This window comes from Pituophis catenifer, unplaced genomic scaffold (genome assembly GCF_029215685.1).
Source record: "Pituophis catenifer annectens isolate HBS135680 unplaced genomic scaffold, rPitCat1.0.hap2 SCAF_8, whole genome shotgun sequence".
Lineage (NCBI taxonomy): Eukaryota > Metazoa > Chordata > Lepidosauria > Squamata > Colubridae > Pituophis > Pituophis catenifer.
The window spans coordinates 63,493,577-63,515,836 of record NW_027256888.1 but is presented as its reverse complement, the minus strand read 5'-3'; the positions used below and the strand labels follow the sequence as shown (position 1 = coordinate 63,515,836).

The 22,260-nt window shown below is 40.3% G+C and overlaps 1 protein-coding gene across 1 annotated transcript; it reads right to left on the bottom strand.

Annotated features, from left to right (window-relative positions):
• Nucleotides 1–16,262: 16,262 nt before the first annotated feature.
• Nucleotides 16,263–21,885, bottom strand: DDIT4L (DNA damage inducible transcript 4 like). Its single transcript, XM_070948935.1, has 4 exons — nucleotides 21,771–21,885; nucleotides 21,341–21,402; nucleotides 20,626–20,758; nucleotides 16,263–19,149 (listed from the first exon to the last, which is right to left on the bottom strand). The coding sequence occupies exons 3-4, from the start codon at nucleotides 20,714–20,716 to the stop codon at nucleotides 18,665–18,667; spliced, it is 576 nt and encodes a 191-aa protein (XP_070805036.1). The 5' UTR covers nucleotides 20,717–20,758; nucleotides 21,341–21,402; nucleotides 21,771–21,885; the 3' UTR covers nucleotides 16,263–18,664.
• Nucleotides 21,886–22,260: the final 375 nt, after the last annotated feature.

Below are 22,260 nucleotides of genomic sequence, written 5' to 3'. Positions count from 1 at the left end.
GGGACTGCCATTTGTCAGAAATGGTGTAGAAGAATAGAATAGAATAGAATTCTTTATTGGTCAAGTGTGATTGGACACACAAGGAATTTGTCTTGGTGCATATGCACTCAGTGTACATAAAAGAAAAGATACATTCGTCAAGAATCATAAGATTTTTGACAGATGACTAAATCTGCTATTCCATCTGTCAAAACGTAGCTCCCCTTTACCCTATCCCCACTGCATGTTAAATCGATGTTTTCCACTTTGGCTGATGTCTATGGGAGTAGAGGAAGAGAAATAAACCTGGGGAAAATCCACCAATTATTTTCCTTAATGCGATTTTTACACTGTAAATAAGGAAAGCACTATTTGATGTCATTGTATCTGAGATAAGATGAGAATTACCAAAAGAGAGAGAATAAATTAGGAATAGCATTCTGGTGGTTTAAGAAACTACTAGATAGAATTTTAACTTTGCCATGAGAAAGAGCCCATAGGGTTTTTATTTTTAATCACTATATCACTTCCCTTTACATCTTGCAGCTTATATTTTCTAACATCTCCAAAAAAAAAAAAAATCTCTCTGGAAATGAGAGAGCAGTCCTTGAAAAGAGAATTTAGCACAGCATTTTAAACACCATCTCAGAAGACAAATGCATAATTGGTAATATATGATTCTAAAGGACTCTAAAGTGTTCATCACATTCTCCCAAGACTCAAATTCTAACCCTTGTACTTAGAAAAATGAATCCCTGCAATTGTTATATGAAAAACAGTTTCCTGTTTTAACAAACAGCAGCTTCTCACCTCTGTCTTTTGTGGCCTTCTTAATATTATGGAAACTTTTCATAATCCAGCTTAAGATATAGATCAACTGTTCATCCTCTCTCTATATATTTACACGGGGAAAAAAATCTTGTCCTTGTCCTTGATCTATTCATTTTAGCTTAGTACAGCATACAATGTTCTATGAGCATATGCTGCCCTTCCAAAAGATATTTTTCTTTCATTTGTGTGTTCAAATACAAGGTTGTTTGGGAGGATCTGACCACAAAAGACTACAGTGCTGAACCTTTTCTGCAGTAACCAGGGGTGGGCTGCTGGGGGTTCATAGGGCTTGGGGCAACCTCTAGTTAAGATTCTGTGCAGTTCAGAGAACCCCCAAATCCCACTCCTGGCTGGCTCCACCCCGCCCTCCCCTCCTCTCCCAGGAATCCCTAGGTGGCCTGTTTTGGATGCAGGTAAGTGCAGGGTGCGCGCGAAGGCTTGGGGAGGGCGAAAAATTGACGTATCAGAAGTTTGGGAAGGCCAGAAACGCACCCAGAGGGCCTCTGGAGCCTGAGGAGGCTGTTTTTGCCCTCCCAGTGGCTCGAGGAAGGCCTCCGAAGCCTAGGGAGGGCAAAAACGGCCCCCGCCGTGGTGCAGGAGGCCGACTAGGCCATGCCCATCATGGCCACGCCCACCCAGTAACTGGGCAGAGAACCCCTTGCTAAAATTTTTGAAGCCCACCCCTGGCAGTAACCCAAAAATTAACTATACAGTATGTTTGGACACTATATAACACAACATAACATTGTACTGCCTTTCTTGACTCCAGACACTTATGACTGGGAATGTCTATGTGTCAAAGTTTAGGCAGAGTGACTAGTATTATGAGAAAAACCCAGGAGCAAAACACAGCACACAGCACACAGAGCCTTTAGATAATTAACAGTGGTTTTATCTACAGCTAAATATATACAGACTTATATGTGGTAAATACCTTATCATACAGCTACTGACACAAGGAGAGCAATGAGATACACGACGAGAGAGAACATGAGAGAAGGGTGACGCCCTCTAATGGCTTCCCTTATATTGACTGGGTCAAATCTTTTTTAAACAATGCTAACAATAATAGTACAAATAAGTATGCATAGTCCTGATCTTCCAACTTCAACATTACCATTCTCTTTAATTCTTTACCATTTTTTTCATTAATTCATTTAAACATAAATAACATTTATTTGTGCCATGTATTTGTTATCTCCTACTAAGTTAGGGACATGGTAGCTCAGTGGCTAAGATGCTGAGCTTGTCGATCGAAAGGTCGGCAGTTCAATGGTTTGAATCCCTAGTGTTGCGTAAAGGGGAGAGCTCCCATTACTTGTCCCAGCTTCTGCCAATCTAGCAGTTTGAAAGCAAGTAAAAAATGCAAGTAAAAAAATAGGAACCACCTTTGGTGGGAAGGTAACAGCATTCCGTTCGCCTTTGGCATTTAAGCATGCTCGCCACATGACCACGGAGACGTTTTCAGACAGCGCTGGGACTTCGGCTTTGAAGCAGAGATGATCATCACCCCCTAGAGTCAGGAACGACTATATCTCAAAATCCCCACAATTTCTAATCCTTAAAAGTTTAAGTTCACAATATATTTTAACACACTATTAATATTAATAATACAATCAGATCACAAGAGCCTTGGTGGCGCAGCAAACTAAAGTGCTATTAAGTAGCACCAGCTGCCTGCAATTACTGCAAGTTCAAATCTCACCAGGCTCGAGGTTGACTCAGCCTTCCATCCTTTCAAGGTAGGTAAAATGAGGACCCGGATTGTGGGGGCAATAAGCTGACTTTGTATAAAAAAGAACACTGCTAAGGGGGGGCCAAAAGCCCTACTAAGCAGGTATATACAAAAGTATGAAGGCTATTGCTTAACGCATTGTAAGCCGCCCTGAGTCTCCGGAGAAGGGCAGCATATAAATTGAACCAATAAATAAATAAATAAATAAATAAATAAATAAATAAATAAATAAATAAATAAATAAATAAATAAATAAATAAATAATCTAATCTTAAACTTCCACCTATTATTTTTAAGTATAATAGATTCTATTATCTGTTAATATGTATGCTACTATTTTCCCTATTTGTATTTTCTATTTTTTCTTTTTATTAATATATTTTATCATTACCCACCATCTCTTAACCTTTTTGGCGTTCCATCATTTATTGACTTTTTAATCACCCTTTTATTTCTCTCTCTTGGAGTCTTATAACACTTTTTGATATTTTTATACCTACTGACCATTCCCTTCGGGTTCCCTTTATGCTGCATTATTTGAACACCCATCAGTAAGGTTTTCTTTTTTAAAAAGAGATTTTTCTTTTTTTCCCCTTGTAATTAGATTTCCATAGCTCCTGCGTTCAACTCTGATTCCATCTCAGGAACATCACGAAGCTGCAAATATAGGGATGGGCAAATGAAGTTGGAGACGTGGCGTAGAGACATAATGGAAAAGCCCCAATCCTCCTGCTGCCAAAATCCAAGAGCTCTTAAAACCAGTCTTTGGAGGCTGGATGGGAAGTGTTCTGTCCCCGTCTCACACACGCACACAAACAGACAGCCGGGGGTTAAATAAACTGGCAGACAACCAATTCTTCCAATAAGATGCTTGGTAGTAACCCAGTAGCTGCTTGCCAAGAACTTTTACTCAATAAACAAAATACACACAGTCAAGAATTGTCCATTTCATAAAATAAATCCAAGGCCGATAATGTTGTTTCCAAAGATGCAATGTGGCTTGATAGTAGTTAGTTTTGTCCATCACAGAGTCTGAATGGTCACCTCACCCCCTTTTATATCCTGTGGGGTGTGGTCCAGTGACTCAGCCTAATCTCTGGCACGCCTTCTGTTGCGCGCGCTTATCTCTGCGACGCTGCCGAGGATCCAGCCAAGACTCATTACCCTTATCACTGTCCACTTGTGGCTGCGTGGACGTGCTTGGCACCGGCCCTATCTCTTGCCCTTCGGTGGACACCGAAGGCATTGCCAGAGAGGAGGGTCCTGGAGAGGGAGGCCTTGCCAACTCCTCTCCTTTACTCTCGGAGTCCTCTCCTGCCGATGACACAAGCTCAGGTAACGGAGCCACAACAGGAAGGCAAATCAGCAATATGAGTAAGGCAGGCTTTCCCCCTTTCCTTGGTAGGATTTAGTCATCCTGAAACTTAGGCAACAGCTTTTTTAAAAAATCCAGTACTTTATAAGTGGACTATGAAAGCACAAATGCAAGTTGCATTGCCAATGGGGTCAAGATGAGTTGAAGGCAATGTGATTCATTCATGTTCTTCCCTTCAGAATCCAAATCTTATTAAGACAATGTCCAGGGGTGAAATCCAGCGGGTTCTGACAGGTTCTGGAGAACCGGTAGCGGAAATTTTGAGCAGTTCAGAGAAACGGCAAATGCCACCTCTGGCTGGCCCCAGAATGGGATGGGAATGGAGATTTTGCAATAGCCTTCCCCCAGGAGTGGGGAGGAAATGGGGATTTTGCAGTATCCTTCCCCTGGAGTGGGGTGGGAATGGAGATTTTGCAATATCCTTCTCCTGGAGTGGGGAGGGAATGGGGATTTTGCAGTATCCTTCCCAGTCACGCCCACCAAGAAACACCCACCAAGCCACGTCCACAGATCCGGTAGTAAAAAAAAAAATTGGATTTCACTACTGACAATGTCCATCTGTGTTCAGTAGGGTTCAGAAGAATTCTTTACCATAGGAGAAAAGTCAGATATGACTGAATCCAGAAGAAAGGAAGTCTTTGGATCAACAAAGGGTCAGCAAGTTTTATGCCTGTATAGTTTACTACTGACCCAAAAATGGGTGCATAACACCCCCCCAATAATTTTATTAAATATTACAGTTAAAAAGAATAAAAATTATACATGCTGACACAAAGATGAGTGCATAGCACCCCCAAATAATTTTATTAAAGATTACAATTAAAAAGAATAAACATTCTACAAACTATAAAAACCTAAAAGTAGTGTAAAAAAGGAAAAAGAACTAGCCTTCATCCCAACAAGTATACACAATATAAATAAATTTATCAACATCTCTTAAATTACAACATACACTCTCTTCATCCCATATCTTATCACTTAGCTAAAAATAAGATATAAAATCCTCACCATTCATTCCTTATCAGGAAAGTCCAGTTAAGGATTGTCATATAGAACTAATTATTTATCTTAGCCTTGATCAGATAAGCCAATTTTATATTCATTTCCTATACTTTTAATGCTCTTAATTCTTAATCCCTTCAAATCAAGTTTTGTAATTCCCAGTAAGAGTAATTTGTCCTCTTTTTTTGATATTTTTCAGAAAATCCTACAAAATTTTAAGGGATCCCTTTTGTATGTCCATTATCATATCTCTTTTCTGATTTGATAGTTGTATATTTCCTTACGCATTGATCATCCTGATTCATTTGAAAGTTCAATTTTCAGGTCCTTTTCTATATCTTTCTCATTACTTGCTGTATTTATAACTACATTCAGATTAACTTTAAATTTATCCAGATTATCTTTTTCTTCTTCCATTGCATCCTTAACTGACAATCTATACATCATTTCTGAGAGTTTCAAAGACCATACAGTATGTCTCAAATTTTCATAAAAATTTCACATTTTCATCAAACAGCTGTTAGAATATTTCCTTCCATTCTTTTCTACCACCACAATAGTGTCTAGCTTTTAAAGTCCCATTGTCTTGTTTTGACTAAAGGAAAAGGAATAATTTCAAAAATTTAAAATTGCAATCTTAAATCCATCTGAAACCTTAATCCATTATTAAGCTTCCTAAAATTCAACTTTGAGCACCTTTCTGATGTTTAATCCAAAAAATGTTTTTCAAATATTTTAAAAATTATATTTATTTTTCTCTAAGGAGAAGGCAAGTCACTTAGTGAATGCAGTATAACTTGTCATTCTGAAGGTTCCCAATACTTCTAAAATATCAGGAAAAAATGCAAAGCCAAGTGATTAAGAATTGAGGCTTAGTTGAGCTTAATGACCTTTAAAAAGGTTGTGTTAACAACTGTGAATGAAGATGGTTTCTCCCTCAGCGTCTAGCTGCCCAACCCATAAGCAAATTATGAAATGGCAATTCATGCAGTTTACTGATGAGAAGCAGCTATGGGGAGTCATGTGGACTACCTCAAGATCTCCCCTTACTCCAGAGAGATATTGGGGTCCTGGGTCCTGCATTAGGCTGCCAACTCTGTTGAAATGCTGTCTTGTTATAAAAAAGGAATAGGGACGCGGTGGCTCAGTGGCTAAGATCTGAGCTTATCGATTGAAAGGTAGGCAGTTCAGCGATTTGAATCCCTAGTGCTGCATAACAGGTGAGCTCCCGTTACTTGTCCCAGCTTCTGCCAACCTAGCAGTTCAAAAGCACGTAAAAAATACAAGTAGAAAAATAGGGACCACCTTTGGTGGGAAGGTAACAGCGTTCCGTGCGCCTTTGGTGTTTAGTCATGCCGGCCACATGACCATGGAGGCATCTTTGGACAGTATTGGCTCTTCGGCTTGGAAAAGGAGATGAGCACCGCCCCCTAGAGTCAGGAACGACTAGCACATATGTGCGAGGGGAACCTTTACCTTTACCTATAAAAAAGGAGCATTTAGCTCACCGTGGCTCTCAAACAGAAGTCGAGTGCATAACATTTCAAAAACCACTTTTAGAAAGCCCCCTGTTTGTCTGAATTTCACATAAAGCAAGGCTTCCAAATCTGTCTTCCAAGGTTGTTTTGGGGGATCGCATTATCCTGGCTGCAGAAGCTTTGCACACGGAAAGTGTTTTAGATGCTTTAATGACTGAAAACAAGCAGCTGCAGTCAAAACATTTCGAGGAATGACTGTTTCCTTCAGACCGTATCTTTAGCTTGTGCTTCTAAATCCCATGATTCCAGAAACTCTGCCGCCAAATATCGCATTGCACACAGAATGTTATCAGGGAATTACCATATTTTTTGGAGTATAAGATGCACCTTTCCCCCCCCCCACCCAGAAAGAGGGTGAAAATCTGGGTGCGTCTTATACTCCAAATGTAGCCCTGCCCAGTTTCTCAAACTGAGGTTTCAGAGGCTGAAAAAAGCTTCAGAAAAGAAGCCCCCAAACAGAGCTTCAGAGGCTTTTTTTCTGAAGCTGTTTCGGAGGCTTTCAGAGGCAGAAAAGAAAGTTTTTTCTGAAACAGAGTTTCAGACGTTTCAGAGGCAGAAAAAAAAAGCAAAAAAAAAAAAAAGCAAGGCGCAGAGCTCACAACCAAGGAACCTGTTGCTAAAATTCACCTCTGGGAACAGCTGATTGGCAGTATTCCGGGAGGCCCATCAATCTGCCAATCAGCTTTTTTCTTATTTTTCTCCCCAAAAACTAAAGTGCGTCTTATACTCCAGTGCGTCTTATACTCTGAAAAATACGGTAGTTTCCCTTGGCTATAAGAGACTTATTTTTGTTTTAGAAGAGGACATAGGCCCATAAATGTTACATTCTGAAATGTTTGTATACTGGCAAACCCTTGATTATGACTTATAATTACAATCTTATGTAATTAATTATGAAATTGCTTTTAAGGCCACAATCTCAATATCAAGTACAGCTGCAAATACTTGTAATTATGAGGTAAATTCCCAGTGTACTTCACATTTAGTAGAATTTGCCCATTGTAGAGAGGAGAGCTGTGTTTTTCAGATAGGATTTTCAACAAACGGAGGTGATACGTATGTATTTTAAATTTGCCCTTTTCAAAGTGTATAGCTAATGATTTGCCATAAGCTTTAACCTTCAAGAAAACCCATGTTAGTTGGCCAGTGGAGCAGTACTACAAAAACCATATTGCAAGTATTACAAAGACCATATTGTGTGGCCAACTGAACCGTGGAAAGCTTCCCTGCTTGCCCTCCTGCAATGCCATCATGTAACTGTTGTACTCTTCGTGGTTTGAGGCTGCTGGGATCTACTGCCCATATCTGCTCTACAATAATATTGGAAGGAACAAAGTGAATCTATTCGTTAGCATAAACATTTCAAACTTTATCTTGGGGGTTTTACAAGATGATGCAACCGAAATGGTACAGTTTTGCCTCTTGTAAAAGAAGGGAATGTGCAAGCAACATCTTCTCTGAAAAGTCATAGGTACATTGGCACCTCTATATCAGTGGTGGGATTCAAAATTTTTTACTACGGGTTCTGTGGGTGTGGCTTGGTAGGTGTGGTGTGGCTTGGTGGGCGTAGCTTGGTCGGCTTGGCAGGGGGAGGATACTGCAAAATCTCCATTCCCACCCCACTCCAGGAGAAGGATACTGTAAAATTTCCATTCCCACCCCACTCCAGGGGAAGGATACTGTAAAATCGCCATTCCCACCCCACTCCAGGGGAAGGATACTGCAAAATCTCCATTTCCACCCTACTCCAGGGGAAGGATATTATAAAATATCCATTCCCACCCCACTCCAGGGGAAGGGAAGAAATTGTAAAATCTCCATTCCCACCCTATTCCAGGGGAAGGATACTGTAAAATCTCCATTCCCACCCCACTCCAGGGGAAGGATACTGTAAAATCTCCATTCCCACCCCACTCCAGGGGAAGGATACTGTAAAATCTCCATTCCCACCCCACTCCAGGGGAAGGGAAGAAACTGTAAAATCTCCATTCCCACCCTACTCCAGGGGAAGGATACTGTAAAATCTCCATTCCCTCCCCATCCCACTAACCTGCTTTCCAGCTCCGTTCTCCTGCGCAGGGCAACAAAAGAAGCCCCAGCTGATTAGCTGGGACTCAATCAGATGGGACTTGGGAGGCAACAAATAGATAGGCAGCGAATCTACCGAGTGGTGGTATTTGCCAGTTATCCGAACCACTCAAAATTTCCGCTACCGGTTCACCAGAACTGGTCAGAACCAGCTGAATACCACCTCTGTTCTATATGGATGACAGATAAGTGTTATAATTAGCCTAGTGCTAATTAGTATTTCAGGATGGTGAAGGCTTGTCTAGTATTTTTGACCTATTTTGTTTTAAAATCTGCTTTGTGTGTTTGAGCAGAGTGGAGAGGACCTTCTTCTGGGCATTTCCTATTCCTCCTACTCCTGTTCGATATCTCTCTTGAGGCTATTCTAGCAAGGCAACATCATCAAACTAATTTTTGTTACAGCAACAAAGAATGGAACACCCTCCCCGCATTTTATACCTTTTTTTCTGAGCCACCACAGTTTGCTTACGGCATTTCCACACAGTCACATTTCCCCCCTTTATAATCATGCTACCACACACGTGCCCTCATGGTTGGCTGCCAAAGACCATGAGTTGACCAATAATCTCTTTCAGATGCCAATAGCGGTGTGGAAAATTTAACAAACCAGTTAAATACCGTCATTCTTTCTCATGGCTCACTACAAGTAGTCCTCAACTTATAACTACAACTGAGCCCCAAAATTTCTTCTGCTTAAGCAAGCCTGTTGTTAAGCGAGCTTTGTTCCATTTTTACAACTTTTCTTGCCACAGTTGTTGAATGAATCGTTGTAACTGATCATTTAGTAACACGTTTGTTCATTGAACCTGGCTTCCTCATTGACTTTGCTTGTCAGAAGTTTGCAAAAGGTGACAACATGACCCTAACACAGTGCCATCATAAATACATGCCGGCTGCCAAGCTGCTGAATACTGATCACATGAATACAGCGATGCTGCAATGGTTGTGTGAAAAAACAGTATAAGTCCCTTTTTTTTAGTACTGTTGTAATGTCGAAGGGTCACTAAATTAATTATTGTAAATTGAGGACTACCAGTATGCAGTGGTACCTTGGTACTCAACTGCTTTGAAACTCATTGCATTTGGTACCCGACGCATTTTGATGTGATCATTTTGTCCCGATACTTATTGTTTGTTTGGTAGTTGATGCACAAGCTAGAACATGTTGGTGTCATCTGCTTTGTGACCAGGGGTGAAATTCAGCAGGTTCTGACAGGTTCTGGAGAACCAGTAACAGAAATTTTGAGTAGTTCGGAGAACCGGCAAATACCTCTGGCTGGTCCCAGAGTGGGGTGGGAATGGACATTTTGCAATATCCTTCCCCCAGGAGCGGGGAGGGATTGGGGATTTTGCAGTATCCTTTCCCTGGAGTGGGGTGGGAATGGAGATTTTGCAGTATCCTTCCCCTGCCACGCCCACCAAGTCACACCATGCCCACCAAGCCACGCCCACAGAACTGGTAGTAAAAAAAATTGGATTTCACCACTGCTTGTGACTCACTACATTATTCCTTATGGGAAAATATTGTTTGGTACTCATCATTTTTGGTACTCATTGCACCTCCTGGAACCATTCATTCATTCATTCATTCATTCATTCATTTATTTAAAAGTTAAAAAGAAATTAAATCCAAATATCATAATTTAACAGTTAAAAGTACAATTAAGACTAACAAGTTAAAACTTAAAACCCCATCAGTCCAGGCCAGCCAAACGAAACAGCCATTTTTTCAGGTCGCGACGGAAAGAGCGGAGGTCGGGGGCCACCCGGAGCTCCAGGGGCAGTTGATTCCAAAGGGTAGGTGCGCCCACAGAGAAAGCTCTCCCCCTGGGGGTCACCAGCCGACTCTGGCTGACGGCACCCTGAGGAGGCCCTCTCTGTGGGAACGCACCGGGCGATGTGCAGCTGTTGCTGGCTGCAGATGGCCCCCCAAATATCCCAGGCCTAAGCCATATTAACGATGAGTATCGAGATACCACTCTATTAATTTTTTTAAGGAGGGGAAGAAAACCCAGCCGGTGTGTCATCACCTTTCGGACTGACTGAAAAAATGTGCCAAATCACTCTGACACCTCAACCTCTGGAGGGGAGAGGGAATCCCACACATCAGGAGACAGGAAAAAGCAAGAGTGTTTGCCAGTGGGAAACCAACTAACCCACAGCTGCAAAGGAAATACTGTAAAACAATCTTTGCAGCTAAATGAGGAAGTTAATGAAGTCAGCAGAATGGCAGAAACTCTTTCATGTGCTGAAAAGTGTCGTGTGGTGGAAGACTCGGGTTGCCGCAATCCTTTTACGTGGAAAGATACAATTTCCAAAGAATAAAGCATACTGGCAGGGGGAGTTCTGGGAAGTGAAGTTCACACATCTTAAAATGCAGTGGTGAAATGTAAAATTTGTTGCTGTCGGTTCTGTGGACGTGGCTTGGTTGGGGGGGTAATGTGACTGGGTGGGCGTGGCCAACCTTTTTTTTTTTTACTTTTAAAAGCATTTTTTCTGCAACCTCTTCGACCAAAGAGGTTGTAAAAAAAAGTGCTTTTAAAAGGCTCTGACGATCCCAGCTGAGTTGCCTGATCGTCAGAGCTTTTAAAAGAAAAAAAAAGCCTTTGATGATCAGGCAACTCAGCTGGGATTGTCAGAGCCTTTTAAAAGGCTGTTTTTTAACTTTTAAAAGCATTTTTTCGGCAGAAGAAAAATGCTTTTAAAAGTAAAAAAAAAGAGCCTCTGATGATCGCGTGGCTTAGCAGGGCATGGTGGGGGGGGGGGCAGGGATTTTTGCTACCGGTTCGCCGAACCACCCATTGCCATCCGCTACCGGATCAGGCGATCCGGTCCAAACTGGGAGCATTTCACCCCTGTTAAAATGGCTAACATTGAGAAACACTGGAGTAGATCTTGGAAGATGAAGCTGATGACTTGAAAGAAACTGCTTCTTTCCTTTGTGCTGTTGGAAGAAATGTCCATTTGGGTTCTGTTCAAAGTGGGGAGAAAGACACTGGAAACATGGAGACTGCTTGGAAAGATGGTTTAATGGTGGACAGGACCACATAGTTTTGAGATCCTGGGCAAAAAGGCACGTTAGGTGAGATTGAGATTTATACCCTCTGTTGGGCTTTGAATTTGAGCTTGCATTCTGATTGGTTGTCAGACTCCCATGGGGCAATGCAGGGGTAACTTTGTAGGTTGTCTTTTGAGTCCCAAACTTGGTTGAATCTTGCTGGGTGATGTAATCTCCCCAGCTGCCATGTGGTGAGTTCTGTTGCTAGATGGGTAGAGGGCTAATCTTACCTTTGTTGGATCTTGGTTGAGGATATTTGCTTATGAATAGACCTAGCTATCTCTTTATCTCTTAAGTGTGGACATCTGCTATAGGCTATTGAAGAGAGTGGGGGCTATTAAGAGTGAGTCTGCTTCCTGCCTAAAAAAACATGTTTCTCCATTTCTCATCCAGGGAAATATAATATTCTGCCTTTTTAATATTTCCTAGAATATTTCATTCTTCTAGGAGAGGGGTTGTCAGGTGGACGGTTGGGGGAAGGATTTTGGGGATGTTTTCTATATGTAATTTTCGCGCCTTTTGCTTCAGACCTTGCTTAATGTCAGGTGTGCCTCCTTTCAATACTCAAGAAAGAAAAACCCTGACTCCATTTTCATAGAGAAAGGTACTTTTACTGAGTATGAACTGAATGCAACCAAAGAAAAGCAAGGTCTGAAGCAAAAGGCACAAAAATTACATATAGAAAGCATCCCCAAAATCCTTCCCCCAACTGTCCAGCGAAAATTATCCAATCCACATTCCCCCCAGGGGTCATGTGGGGTGCAACGTCCGATGGTGCCATCCTTCTGCTATGCTACGACGGTCGACCTTGAGTTGTTATCAGCTTCAAAGAAAACTTTTTCTTTTCTTCTCCACCAGCTCACTTCCCCCCTCCCAGGCATTCCAATAGCTCCCCCCCTCCCCCTGTTTCATGGCAGCCGAGCAAGCAAGCAATGAAAAAGCGGAGGCTGACAGGGGTGCTAACTTCCCATGGTGCCTTCTCATTCCATACCAAGTTTTACAGTCGTAAAACCTACAATGCCATCCCGGTACGATGAAATTGCAATACCTGTAAACATCTCACTGCTTTCCACAGGAGGATCAGTTACAGGCTGGAATCTCTCATTGGTCAGCGAGTTGGAAAAGTGCTTAATTTGGAGTGGATTCTGACCTGGCTAAATAATAGGCTGGCCAGATTTATTTTGTTACTTGATGACTTCAGCAAAAGAGCAAGATTGGCACAGAAATCCTGCAAGTAAGTAAACAAACAAACAATAAATTGGAAAACTAATGAAAGACAACCACTGCCCATATTGTGAGTCTTCTAAAGTTGCCTTTTTGCCTACAAAGGCAGGATTCACTAAGAGTTTGCAATACATGAATTACTTGGAAAGTTCTTTTAATAATCAGTCAGAAAAGGCCACCCAGGAAACACAAGAGTTTTGTTCTCAAGCACAACCACATCCTTAGAGGCCTTGGAGAGCATTCAGCCTCATTAGAACCAATGGCAGAGCAATTTGCAGCAATATTCATTTGGATGAGGCCGTCTGGATCTTAAATCTGATAGTATCCAAAGGAAGGATGCACAAGTTTATTATTTTTCCCCCCAGTTCAATAATCTCCATTGGGAAAAACCCCTTTGTCTATCCTTCTTTTCCTTTCTGCATTTATTGACAAAAATAAATAAATAAATGTTTTCCAACATTCCTTTATTTATTGCTCTGTATTTTTCATTCTTTTAATAGCATGTAACATGGCAGCTAATGATCAAATATGAAAGAATGTAATATAATTGACCCAAGGGTGAAATCCAGCAGCTTCTGACAGGTTCTGGAGAACCGGTAGTGGAAATTTTGAGTAGTTCTGAGAACCGGCAAATACCACCTCTGACTGGCCCCAGAGTGGGGTGGGAATTGAGATTTTGCAATATCCTTCCCCAGGAGTAGGGAGGGAATGGCGATTTTGCAGTATCCTTCCCCTGGAGTGAGGTGGGAATGGAGATTTGCAGTATCCTTTCCCCGCCACGCCCACCAAGTCATGCCCACAGAACCGGTTGTAAAAATTTTTGGATTTCACCACTGAATTGACTCAATAATATAACAGGCTTTAACAGTTAGCATGAACAAGAAGATATGTATCTCTGTAATATGCACACATCCAGAGCACAATCCAGACCTCTGGTTCAGCTCTTCTGGGTTGCACAGCTAATAAGAATTCTACCTGGTTCTGGATATATTTTCAATAAAAAAGAGGAGCCATTGTAACAATTAATCATACACCAGTTGTTGGATCTCACCCTCTCAGCACTCTGCAGCACTGAATGATAGATGGAAATGTTTACTATGTTCCCCTTTGGACTTGAGAAAGATACAGAGTGGATTTTTTTTGCCAGCTTTCTGGAAGGATTTGGCTTAATTCCAAAGTGCACAAAGGGAAAAAAAATAAAGAAAAATGCCCAAACTTCCTTTATGTATTGCTAATTTTTTACTGCCTTCTCACGCCAATTAATTTTTGTTGAAGCAAAGACATTAATGCAAAACCAAGATTTATTAAACATCATTTTGGAAGTTCAGGGCATTCAAAAGGAGTGCTGAAGAATTATAAATAGATCCCCAAAACTTAAAATGTAGTTCTCCCTCTAACAAATTCCCTCTAACAAATTCTAAGGCTCGAGCAATGAATTCTGTTAGTTCTGAAGCCAAAATGGGATCACCTGTTCAAAGAATTCCAAGAAGATGGTGTCAAAATGGTTGAGAGAATGTTAAGTTTTGAAGATGAACAAAATGAGTGTGCACGTAGAAAGAGAAATTGAAAATAGAATGGCACATTCTAAAATGCAACTTTTTTTGCAGTTTCCATTTGTCCAGGCCCATTATCCTTGCAGTTGAAAAACGATGTATGATGATATATGAATGTTGTTCCGTTAACTTTACTACAGTCAGTTGAAGGGAAAGATTTGCACGGAATTTGCAAAACAAAGAACCTGTTCAGTGAAAAACCGAGCATGTGCTGATCCTTCTAAACATATGTGTGATGGGGAAACTTTGTTATTGCAATCAAAACTTGGGAGTGAATAAGTAGCATAAGTACCCCCCCCCCCCAAAAAAAAAATTGAAGCAAAAAAATGCATCCTTGCCTGTCCACACACAAATACACAAGTGATATTGGCTGATTATTGTCCTCAATCATAAACTATTGTAGCTAGATTCTCACAATATTCTAAGATGTAACCCAGTGTTTCTCAACCTTGGTAGCTTGAAGAGGGGTGGACTTCAACTCCCAGAATCCCCCAGCCAGCAGCGCTGGCTGGGGGATTCTGGGAGTTGAAGTCCACCCCTCTTCAAGCTACCAAGGTTGAGAAACACTGCTGTAACCAAACAAAATATGAAGGCAAATATACACGTCTCTGGATAATGTTGCAAGATCCATTCTGGGTTGATTACTGGGACCAGAGGTTTACTCGTTTATCAGAGTAAAGCTCTGGTCCCGGTGACCAACCCAGATTGGATCTTGCAAACAAAACATATTATGGCTTGGAATGAGACCTGATATGGTTAAGATGTCACAAAACCCACAGCATTAATTCAGCATTTTCTGACAATCTCACAGTCTTTCATCTTTCATTATATCCTTCTCCTGAGAAGTCTGTTTTCAATAAAATATAAAATCATTGAAGCATTGAAGGTTGAGTTCATCGGAGTGTGAAGATTTTTAGAAAAACAAATTCTGCAGAAAATTCTCATCTTCTTTTGAGACCTAAGCAAAATAAGGGAAGGTTCCTATTGCTCCCCAGATAAAATAGTGAATAATAGGAAATATACTAAGAATTCAAACACTTATTTTAGAAAAAAATAAGTGAGCTACAGGTAAACATTCCTAGGATTCAACATATGCTGGGAACTGTGTTTCTCTCATAGTGATGTCCCCAGTCACTAATACTTAAATTGAATTTTTTGTGTGGGGTTTAGAATTTATCCCCAAGTTTACTTTCAAATGTTGCTAATCCAGAGAAAATTCAAGGGATGATAGCAATTTTTAATTCAAGTATTTTTTGTTGGTTTTTTTGCAAATCGTAATTCACAGGTTTCCACAGAGACATGTGGACTCAACCCAATTTATGAGAATAGCTGCTAGCATGGTTTGAAGTAACATCATATTTTAAAGTCATTCTATCTTTCTGTTCTTCAAAGAATTTTTCTATACTTTTTCATTAGGATATTTGTGCCCACCATAGTTGAACACCGTATTACATAAAGGACAGGAGTGAAATCCAACAGTTCTGACAGGTTCTGGAGAACCAGTAGCGGAAATTTTGAGTAGTTAGGAGAACCAGCAACTACCACCTCTGGCTGGCCCAGAGTGGGGTGGGAATGGGGATTTTGCAGTATCCTTCCCCTAGAGTGGGGTGGGAATGGAGATTTTGCAGTATCCTTCCCTTGCCATGCCCACAGAACCGGTAGTAAAAAAATTTCACCACTGATACAGGATTAGATACTAATGGATAAGTCTCACTGCTTATTTATCTGAAAATTGCTCACGCGGAATCTGTTACATTCAATAGAAAAGGATTGCTGCATTTATATGCTGCATTTATGAAAAATACCAGATAAAAATATCTTTATGCTTTCAATGATAACCCGAGTGCTGGAAATTAATATATATATATATATTTATTTATAGATGGACTTACATAAGTATCACATTTAAGAACATTGCTATGACAGAAGTAAGAAAAAAACATTTCCTAACTCCACAACAATAAGGGAGCCTCCCGCATCAGTGCAATTCAGAACATAAGTACAAACTAATAAAGCGGTGATAATAACAGAAAATTTTAAACTCTGGACTTTTAATGTTACAAAAGCATGGTTTTTTTTGCTGCCACAGCTATCATTTTTATTATTCCTTGCCTCTATCGTCTCCTGAGTTTGCTAAGGGAGGTCTCCTAATCTTGATGAATCCAGAGGCAAGAAGAATCCATGCTGTAGATGGGCTATAACACAGAAGATGCAACACTGGTTTATAAAGACCTAAGGCCAGGACAACATAGTCTCAGTTGACCGGCAGAGAGAAATGCACAACTTTCAAGTTTAAAGTCAGCTAAATATAATTCATAGCCTTCTGCATTTTAAGAGGCAATTTTTCCCAAAACACCTGCATTAGACTACATATGTTTTTATCCTTCACATATTAAATTCAACAAAACAAAAATAACCCTTGCATACTTTACCTGTTAGTTTATCGTAACTTAAAGAGTTTATTAAAACTGATTTAAAGAAAAGAGTGTTTCACAAGGATAGTTTGACTTATCTATCCTTTCCACTTCCCTGCATACAAGGCAAGATGCAAAATCTACTACATAAAAACAAAACAAAAATTCAGTGGCGTTTTCATCTTCCTTCCCTCATTTCTTTCTGCTTGTACAATTTAGAGTCTGGTCCCCACTGAGATATTCTGGGGGGAAAGACACTTTTTGTTTCTTTTAGAATGGGCATGTAATGTTTTTTATTTGTTACAACCCATGAAAGCTTAATGCTATCAAATATATTATTCTAATTCCTAGGAAGCATGGATCTAATATTTTCCAATGTTTACAGATTTTCCTAAAAGGTCAATAGTAGGTATTAAATTTCTATATTTATTACCATGAAGAGATGTTAGCTGGGGATCTAGAGAAGCCTTCTCCAAGATAGCGCTTTCCAGAAATAATGAGGCTTTAGTTCTCATAATTCATAGTTATCAGGCCAAAAAGATTGAAATTCTGGTCCTGTCTATCTAAATGGTTTGAGAAGAATTAGGATTCCCAGCTTTGCAAGTATCAAAAAGAGACGAGATCTGGGACTTGTTCCCAATCCTGCTGAAGTGAGATTTCATCTATATTTGTGTATGAATATGCTAATAATTATAGAGTTTGCTTCTTGGATTATGATATCTGCAGTGTATATGTGTGTCTAGAAGAAAGCTGGATACCCAAACCTTTCTTATGTTATCTTTATATTTTCCATAACTCAACCAAAAATCACTGGAGTGGTATTTCATTGATTCTTTGCAGGAATCAGTTTAATAAGAGCTTCAAAGTTTATCGTGAAGCAACGGCTTCTGACATCATCTATGACATGTAGATTCCAGATTATTGCTCTTCAGTTACAATTGGCAAAAAAAATCTATAGACTGCTTTTACCCCCCAAATTGAGCATGCTAACTAAAATATAGCATGACAACAATAAGTATTCTAATAAATTGACTATAAAGCAACACAAACTGTTCAAGGCCAAATGTACATCAAGTGTTTTGTAGACTTCAGCACTATTGTATTTATAAAACTGAGTGTAGATCTCTTAATGCAATTATTCATGATTATTTGGGTAAGCTAACTCCCTGCAAATCTTTTAGCATGGAAGGCAAGTCAATCATGGCAGGTAAGATGATGTTCTTCAAGATGGCACTCCTTACAAATGTTGGGACTTAAAATTTCCGGCCTTTGGTCATGCTGGATAGGTGTGCCAATAGTTGTAGAGGCAATACATCAAGAAGATACCAGGTTGCAGGAAGTCAAGGTAAGGCTTCTGAATGTAGAGGAATTATGACAAATGTTGTTAGTTAAGATGACCTTGAAGAAAAAGCAACAGCAGCTTCAAATCTCTCCTAATTATCTTATGTCCTGTCTCTTTTATTTGATACTACCAATGCAGCTATGAGCAGCATTTTGGAAGCATCATTCCTACCTCTTTGATCTATTTAGTTCTAGAGACTAGTTTGTTTCTTGAAAGCTTATGAGAAATTTCCCAATTTGGATTAAAAACAATGTGAATCCAGGAAACTCTCATTAAAAATAAATATCAAAGAATGCCAAACCATTTAGTTCAACTACTAGCAATAAATAGCAATCAGGATGGCTATTGGGCTTGCCATATCTTTGCTAACCAAGGAATGTTTCAAGTATCAAGGAGCTGCACTCCTTATTTTACATAGCACCAGATAGTTTTGAGACCATCAATGGTTTATTGTGCAAATATCCCTTCTATTTCTAAGGGCTGTAAGCTCAGCTCTCTTTTCCAGTACACTTTTTAGTACACTTTTCAGCATTCTTCAACCACAGTCCCAATCAAGGAGTATAATTTTTTCTTAATTAGACGAAACCCAGGGCTCAAGATCAGAGTCTGTTTATAGCTAGAAGTAAAACAAACTCTAGGGAATAAACTCCTGAAACTGGGCCATGAACAATTGTCTTGCTTGAACACCAGTGTCAGTTCAAAAGTAGGAATGACGCTGGGTTCACAAACAATCTTATCCAGCCTTTTACATACATTTCCAGTTTCCAAGTTGACATGAATAATGCAGCCCCGCAAACCACAAGGCTCCGTAGAAGAGAGACGCAAGACATCTTGAGCTATCCTCCGAGTTAATTTCTCAGGGACCAAGACCTTTGAGCAATGCAGTCTAGTCTGTTTTGATTTAGAGAGGCAGTTCTCCAGCATTCTAATTAGATTCTGACACGTTCGTTCCTCAAACACCATCTCATTAAAGTTGGGTTCGGGCGCTACAAAATCCCAATAGTCAAAGTCTGCAAAGAAAAAAGTGAAAATTAGAAGAGATTCTCCATATGAAGAAACTAGCCGCCCACCACTTCTAGCATCCAACTATTATATTGAAGTTCATTGCAAGTATCATACGCACAAACATACCATCACAAACAGCTGTGGGTCATCAGACTAAAGCCAGAATGCCACTAGACAGGACAGACAGCTTGCCAGATGGAACCGAAAATGCAGAAAAACACACACACAGCACAATAGACTCCAAAAAAAAAAAAAAAAAAGGAGATCCAACTATGTTTTTCTAAAGATTACAATTTTGGCAGGCTGTCAAGAATAGAGCCAAGTTGTTCCATGCTGCATGCCAAAAAAGAATCAACTTGTTTACTTTGCTAAATTAAGAGAGCCCTGGACATAGATGCACCCCTCAATTGGAATTGATAAGAGAAATGAAGCAGTTTTCATACATTGTTCACACTTCAGAGAAACATCAGGGAGCTCATGTCTTAATGGTTAATTCCAAGCAAACATCTTTAGGTCTTGCTACATATCCTTCAAGCTTCAGTTTTGGAAAAACTAGTAATGCATTCAATTTACTTATATTTCATTAACTAGATATTATACAAATTATCTTTATTTCTGCCATTTTTTTTAAAAAGAAAGACTATATTCCCATAGAAAACAAATAAGTTGTCATTATGTATAAAGGAATTATATTTAAATATCTAGGTTCTGATCCTCCAGCTGGCTTGCATGCCAGTGAAGCATCAAAGCTATAATTGTAGTTTCTAATTAAGACTAAAAGTTCTGGAGTACGCCAATATGCTTCTGAAATGCTAATGCTTAGCATTGAAGGAGCTATTCCTTCTTTCAGCAAAACCTGAAAAAAATGTATATTTGTAGCCTAATGCTAGTTTGTGCTGTTTATTTCCCGTCATTTTTTATGATGCAAACTATTAATCATATTGACAAAGTATGCTGAGACTTCTAAATTCGGTAGAAAGTGTAAAAGTTATACCCTTAATCCATGAATCAAGTACACTTTTCAATATTAGGCTATTTATTTAAATTTACTCCATCCAAAAAATGTATGGAATTTTGCAGATAACTTTTAAGCCAAGCTTCACTTGTGTGCTTTTGTTTTTTTGTCTACAAAAGATAGGTATCTACAAATTAGAGAAAATATTCAAAACTGTCTTCGCTAAATATAGTATTAGGATACACCTCATGTTTTCACACAATAATACTGTATGCAGCAATCCTGAGCGAAGGGCGCACTTGGCGCTTGCATGACACTAATAGATATGATTTCCAAAAGTAGTGGATGAGCCCAGATGAAAATTTAACATTATATTTTATTAAAAGGCATTATTTGTCAATGAAATTTGAGTCTTCAGAGGTTAAACATGGTCTCATGGTACCAGATGGGATATTTCTAATTTACTAAAATCTGGATTGCTTCCTTTTCACACCTGGCCCCATCCCAGTCATCCTATCTTACTTACCAGAGAAGGATGCCTGCTGAAATCGCTGCTGTATCAGTTCAGTATTTTTATTATTTAAGTTGTTGGTTGCAACCATTCTGAAGAAGTGCATTCACCATCAACAAGTCCTGGGTGCACCTTACAATTAGGACTACTGTGTGAGGAAGCAAATCCAATTGACTGAGAGATTGTTAGAAGATAAGGCAGGTGAACACTATGAAGGAGCAGCAGGAAAATAAGGGCCATGCCCAGAGGCCTAAGCCAATCCTGCAATGTTCTTAGCAAGGATACAGACATGCCCAATTCTAAAATGTTTGTTTTTTTGACTCCCCAACCTAGCCAAAAAGCTGTGAAATTACCTGGCAGTCTCTCTCCCCCTCCCCAAGGGAAACAAACCCACAAAGTAGAGGAAGTACCAATTTTTCAAGATAATACCAGTCAATGTCCCACACCTGGTCAGCCACAGACATCTACCTGGAGTAAATTCCACCAGCTTTTTATAAGGGCTACTCCTGGGTAAATGAATTACACCCCAACGAATCTTGTGTCCATGGGGGATTGCCGTTTTAAGTCCATTCACAAACCCATTTTAAAAATTCATTAAGAACATTTTAAAACGTCTTTTGAGTGTAAATGCCAAAAAAAAAAAAAACCAATCAATCTTAAAAAGGAAATGGAAAAGGGTTAATCGAGTTAGCTTTTGTTTATTAATACAATCTCCAGCACAAGCTCTTACCTGCGAAAAAGTAAAGGAGGGAAACTTTGTTAGAACAGGGACTCTCGTGTCATCACAAAGCACTTATAGAAAGAAAGAAAGAAAGAAAAAAAGAGAGAAATTATAGATACGAACTTCTGGCCACCAATGAGCCTCCTGTCCTTTTTTAAATGCCTGCTTAGACATTTATAGACCGTAACCCGCTCACGCTCCCTCCGCCACGGCCCAGCCCCACCCTATTGCTGGCCAGCCCCCCCCCAGCCCCCTCCCCCCCGATTTGGTAGGCAAGCTCTCTTCTCATTGGTCGCTGCTCTTTTAGGGCGGGCGGTGGCCAGCAGAGCGAGGGGTTTGAATCGGAAAGAAGAGAAGTCCCGGGGGGGGGGGGGCGGAGGGGACGAGCGGGTGACTTTGTTTGTCGGGGGGGGGGGGGAGGAGAGGCATTCAAAGTCACCTGATTCACTTCTGCCGGAGCGTTTGACCCGTTCGGAGCGGCTTCTTTGCTCCTTTTCAGCTCTCGGCGCGTCCTTGAAATGGCTGGGAAAAGTTTAGGTGGGCGGCCGCAGGGCTCCTAAGGTCCAGGGTGGTCCAGTTCCCGAAGCGATAAACTTCTGGGGTCAGAAAGGGAGAGGGGCGAGTCCTCCGGTATCTTCTTTCTCTTTCTCCTTCTCCTCTTTCTCCTTCTCTTCCTCCTCTTTCTCCTTCTCCTTCTCCTTTTTCTCCTCCTTCTCCTTCTCCTTCTTCTCCTCCTCTTTCTCCTTCTCCTTTTTCTCCTTCTCCTTCTCCTTCTCCTCTTTCTCCTTCTCTTCCTCCTCTTTCTCCTTCTCCTCCTTTTTCTCCTTCTCCTTCTCCTCCTCTTTCTCCTTCTCCTTTTTCTCCTTCTCCTTCTCTTTCTCCTCTTTCTCCTTCTCTTCCTCCTCTTTCTCCTTCTCCTTTTTCTCCTC

Excerpts from the sequence above, each read along its gene's own strand:
- DDIT4L (XM_070948935.1), bottom strand. The coding sequence starts at position 20,716 with ATGCACTTCTTCAGAATGGTTGCAACCAACAACTTAAATAATAAAAAT. Across the intron at positions 19,150-20,625 it reads TCAGCAGGCATCCTTCTCTG|ACTTTGACTATTGGGATTTT; the intron begins GTAAGTAAGATA and ends TTTTCTTTGCAG.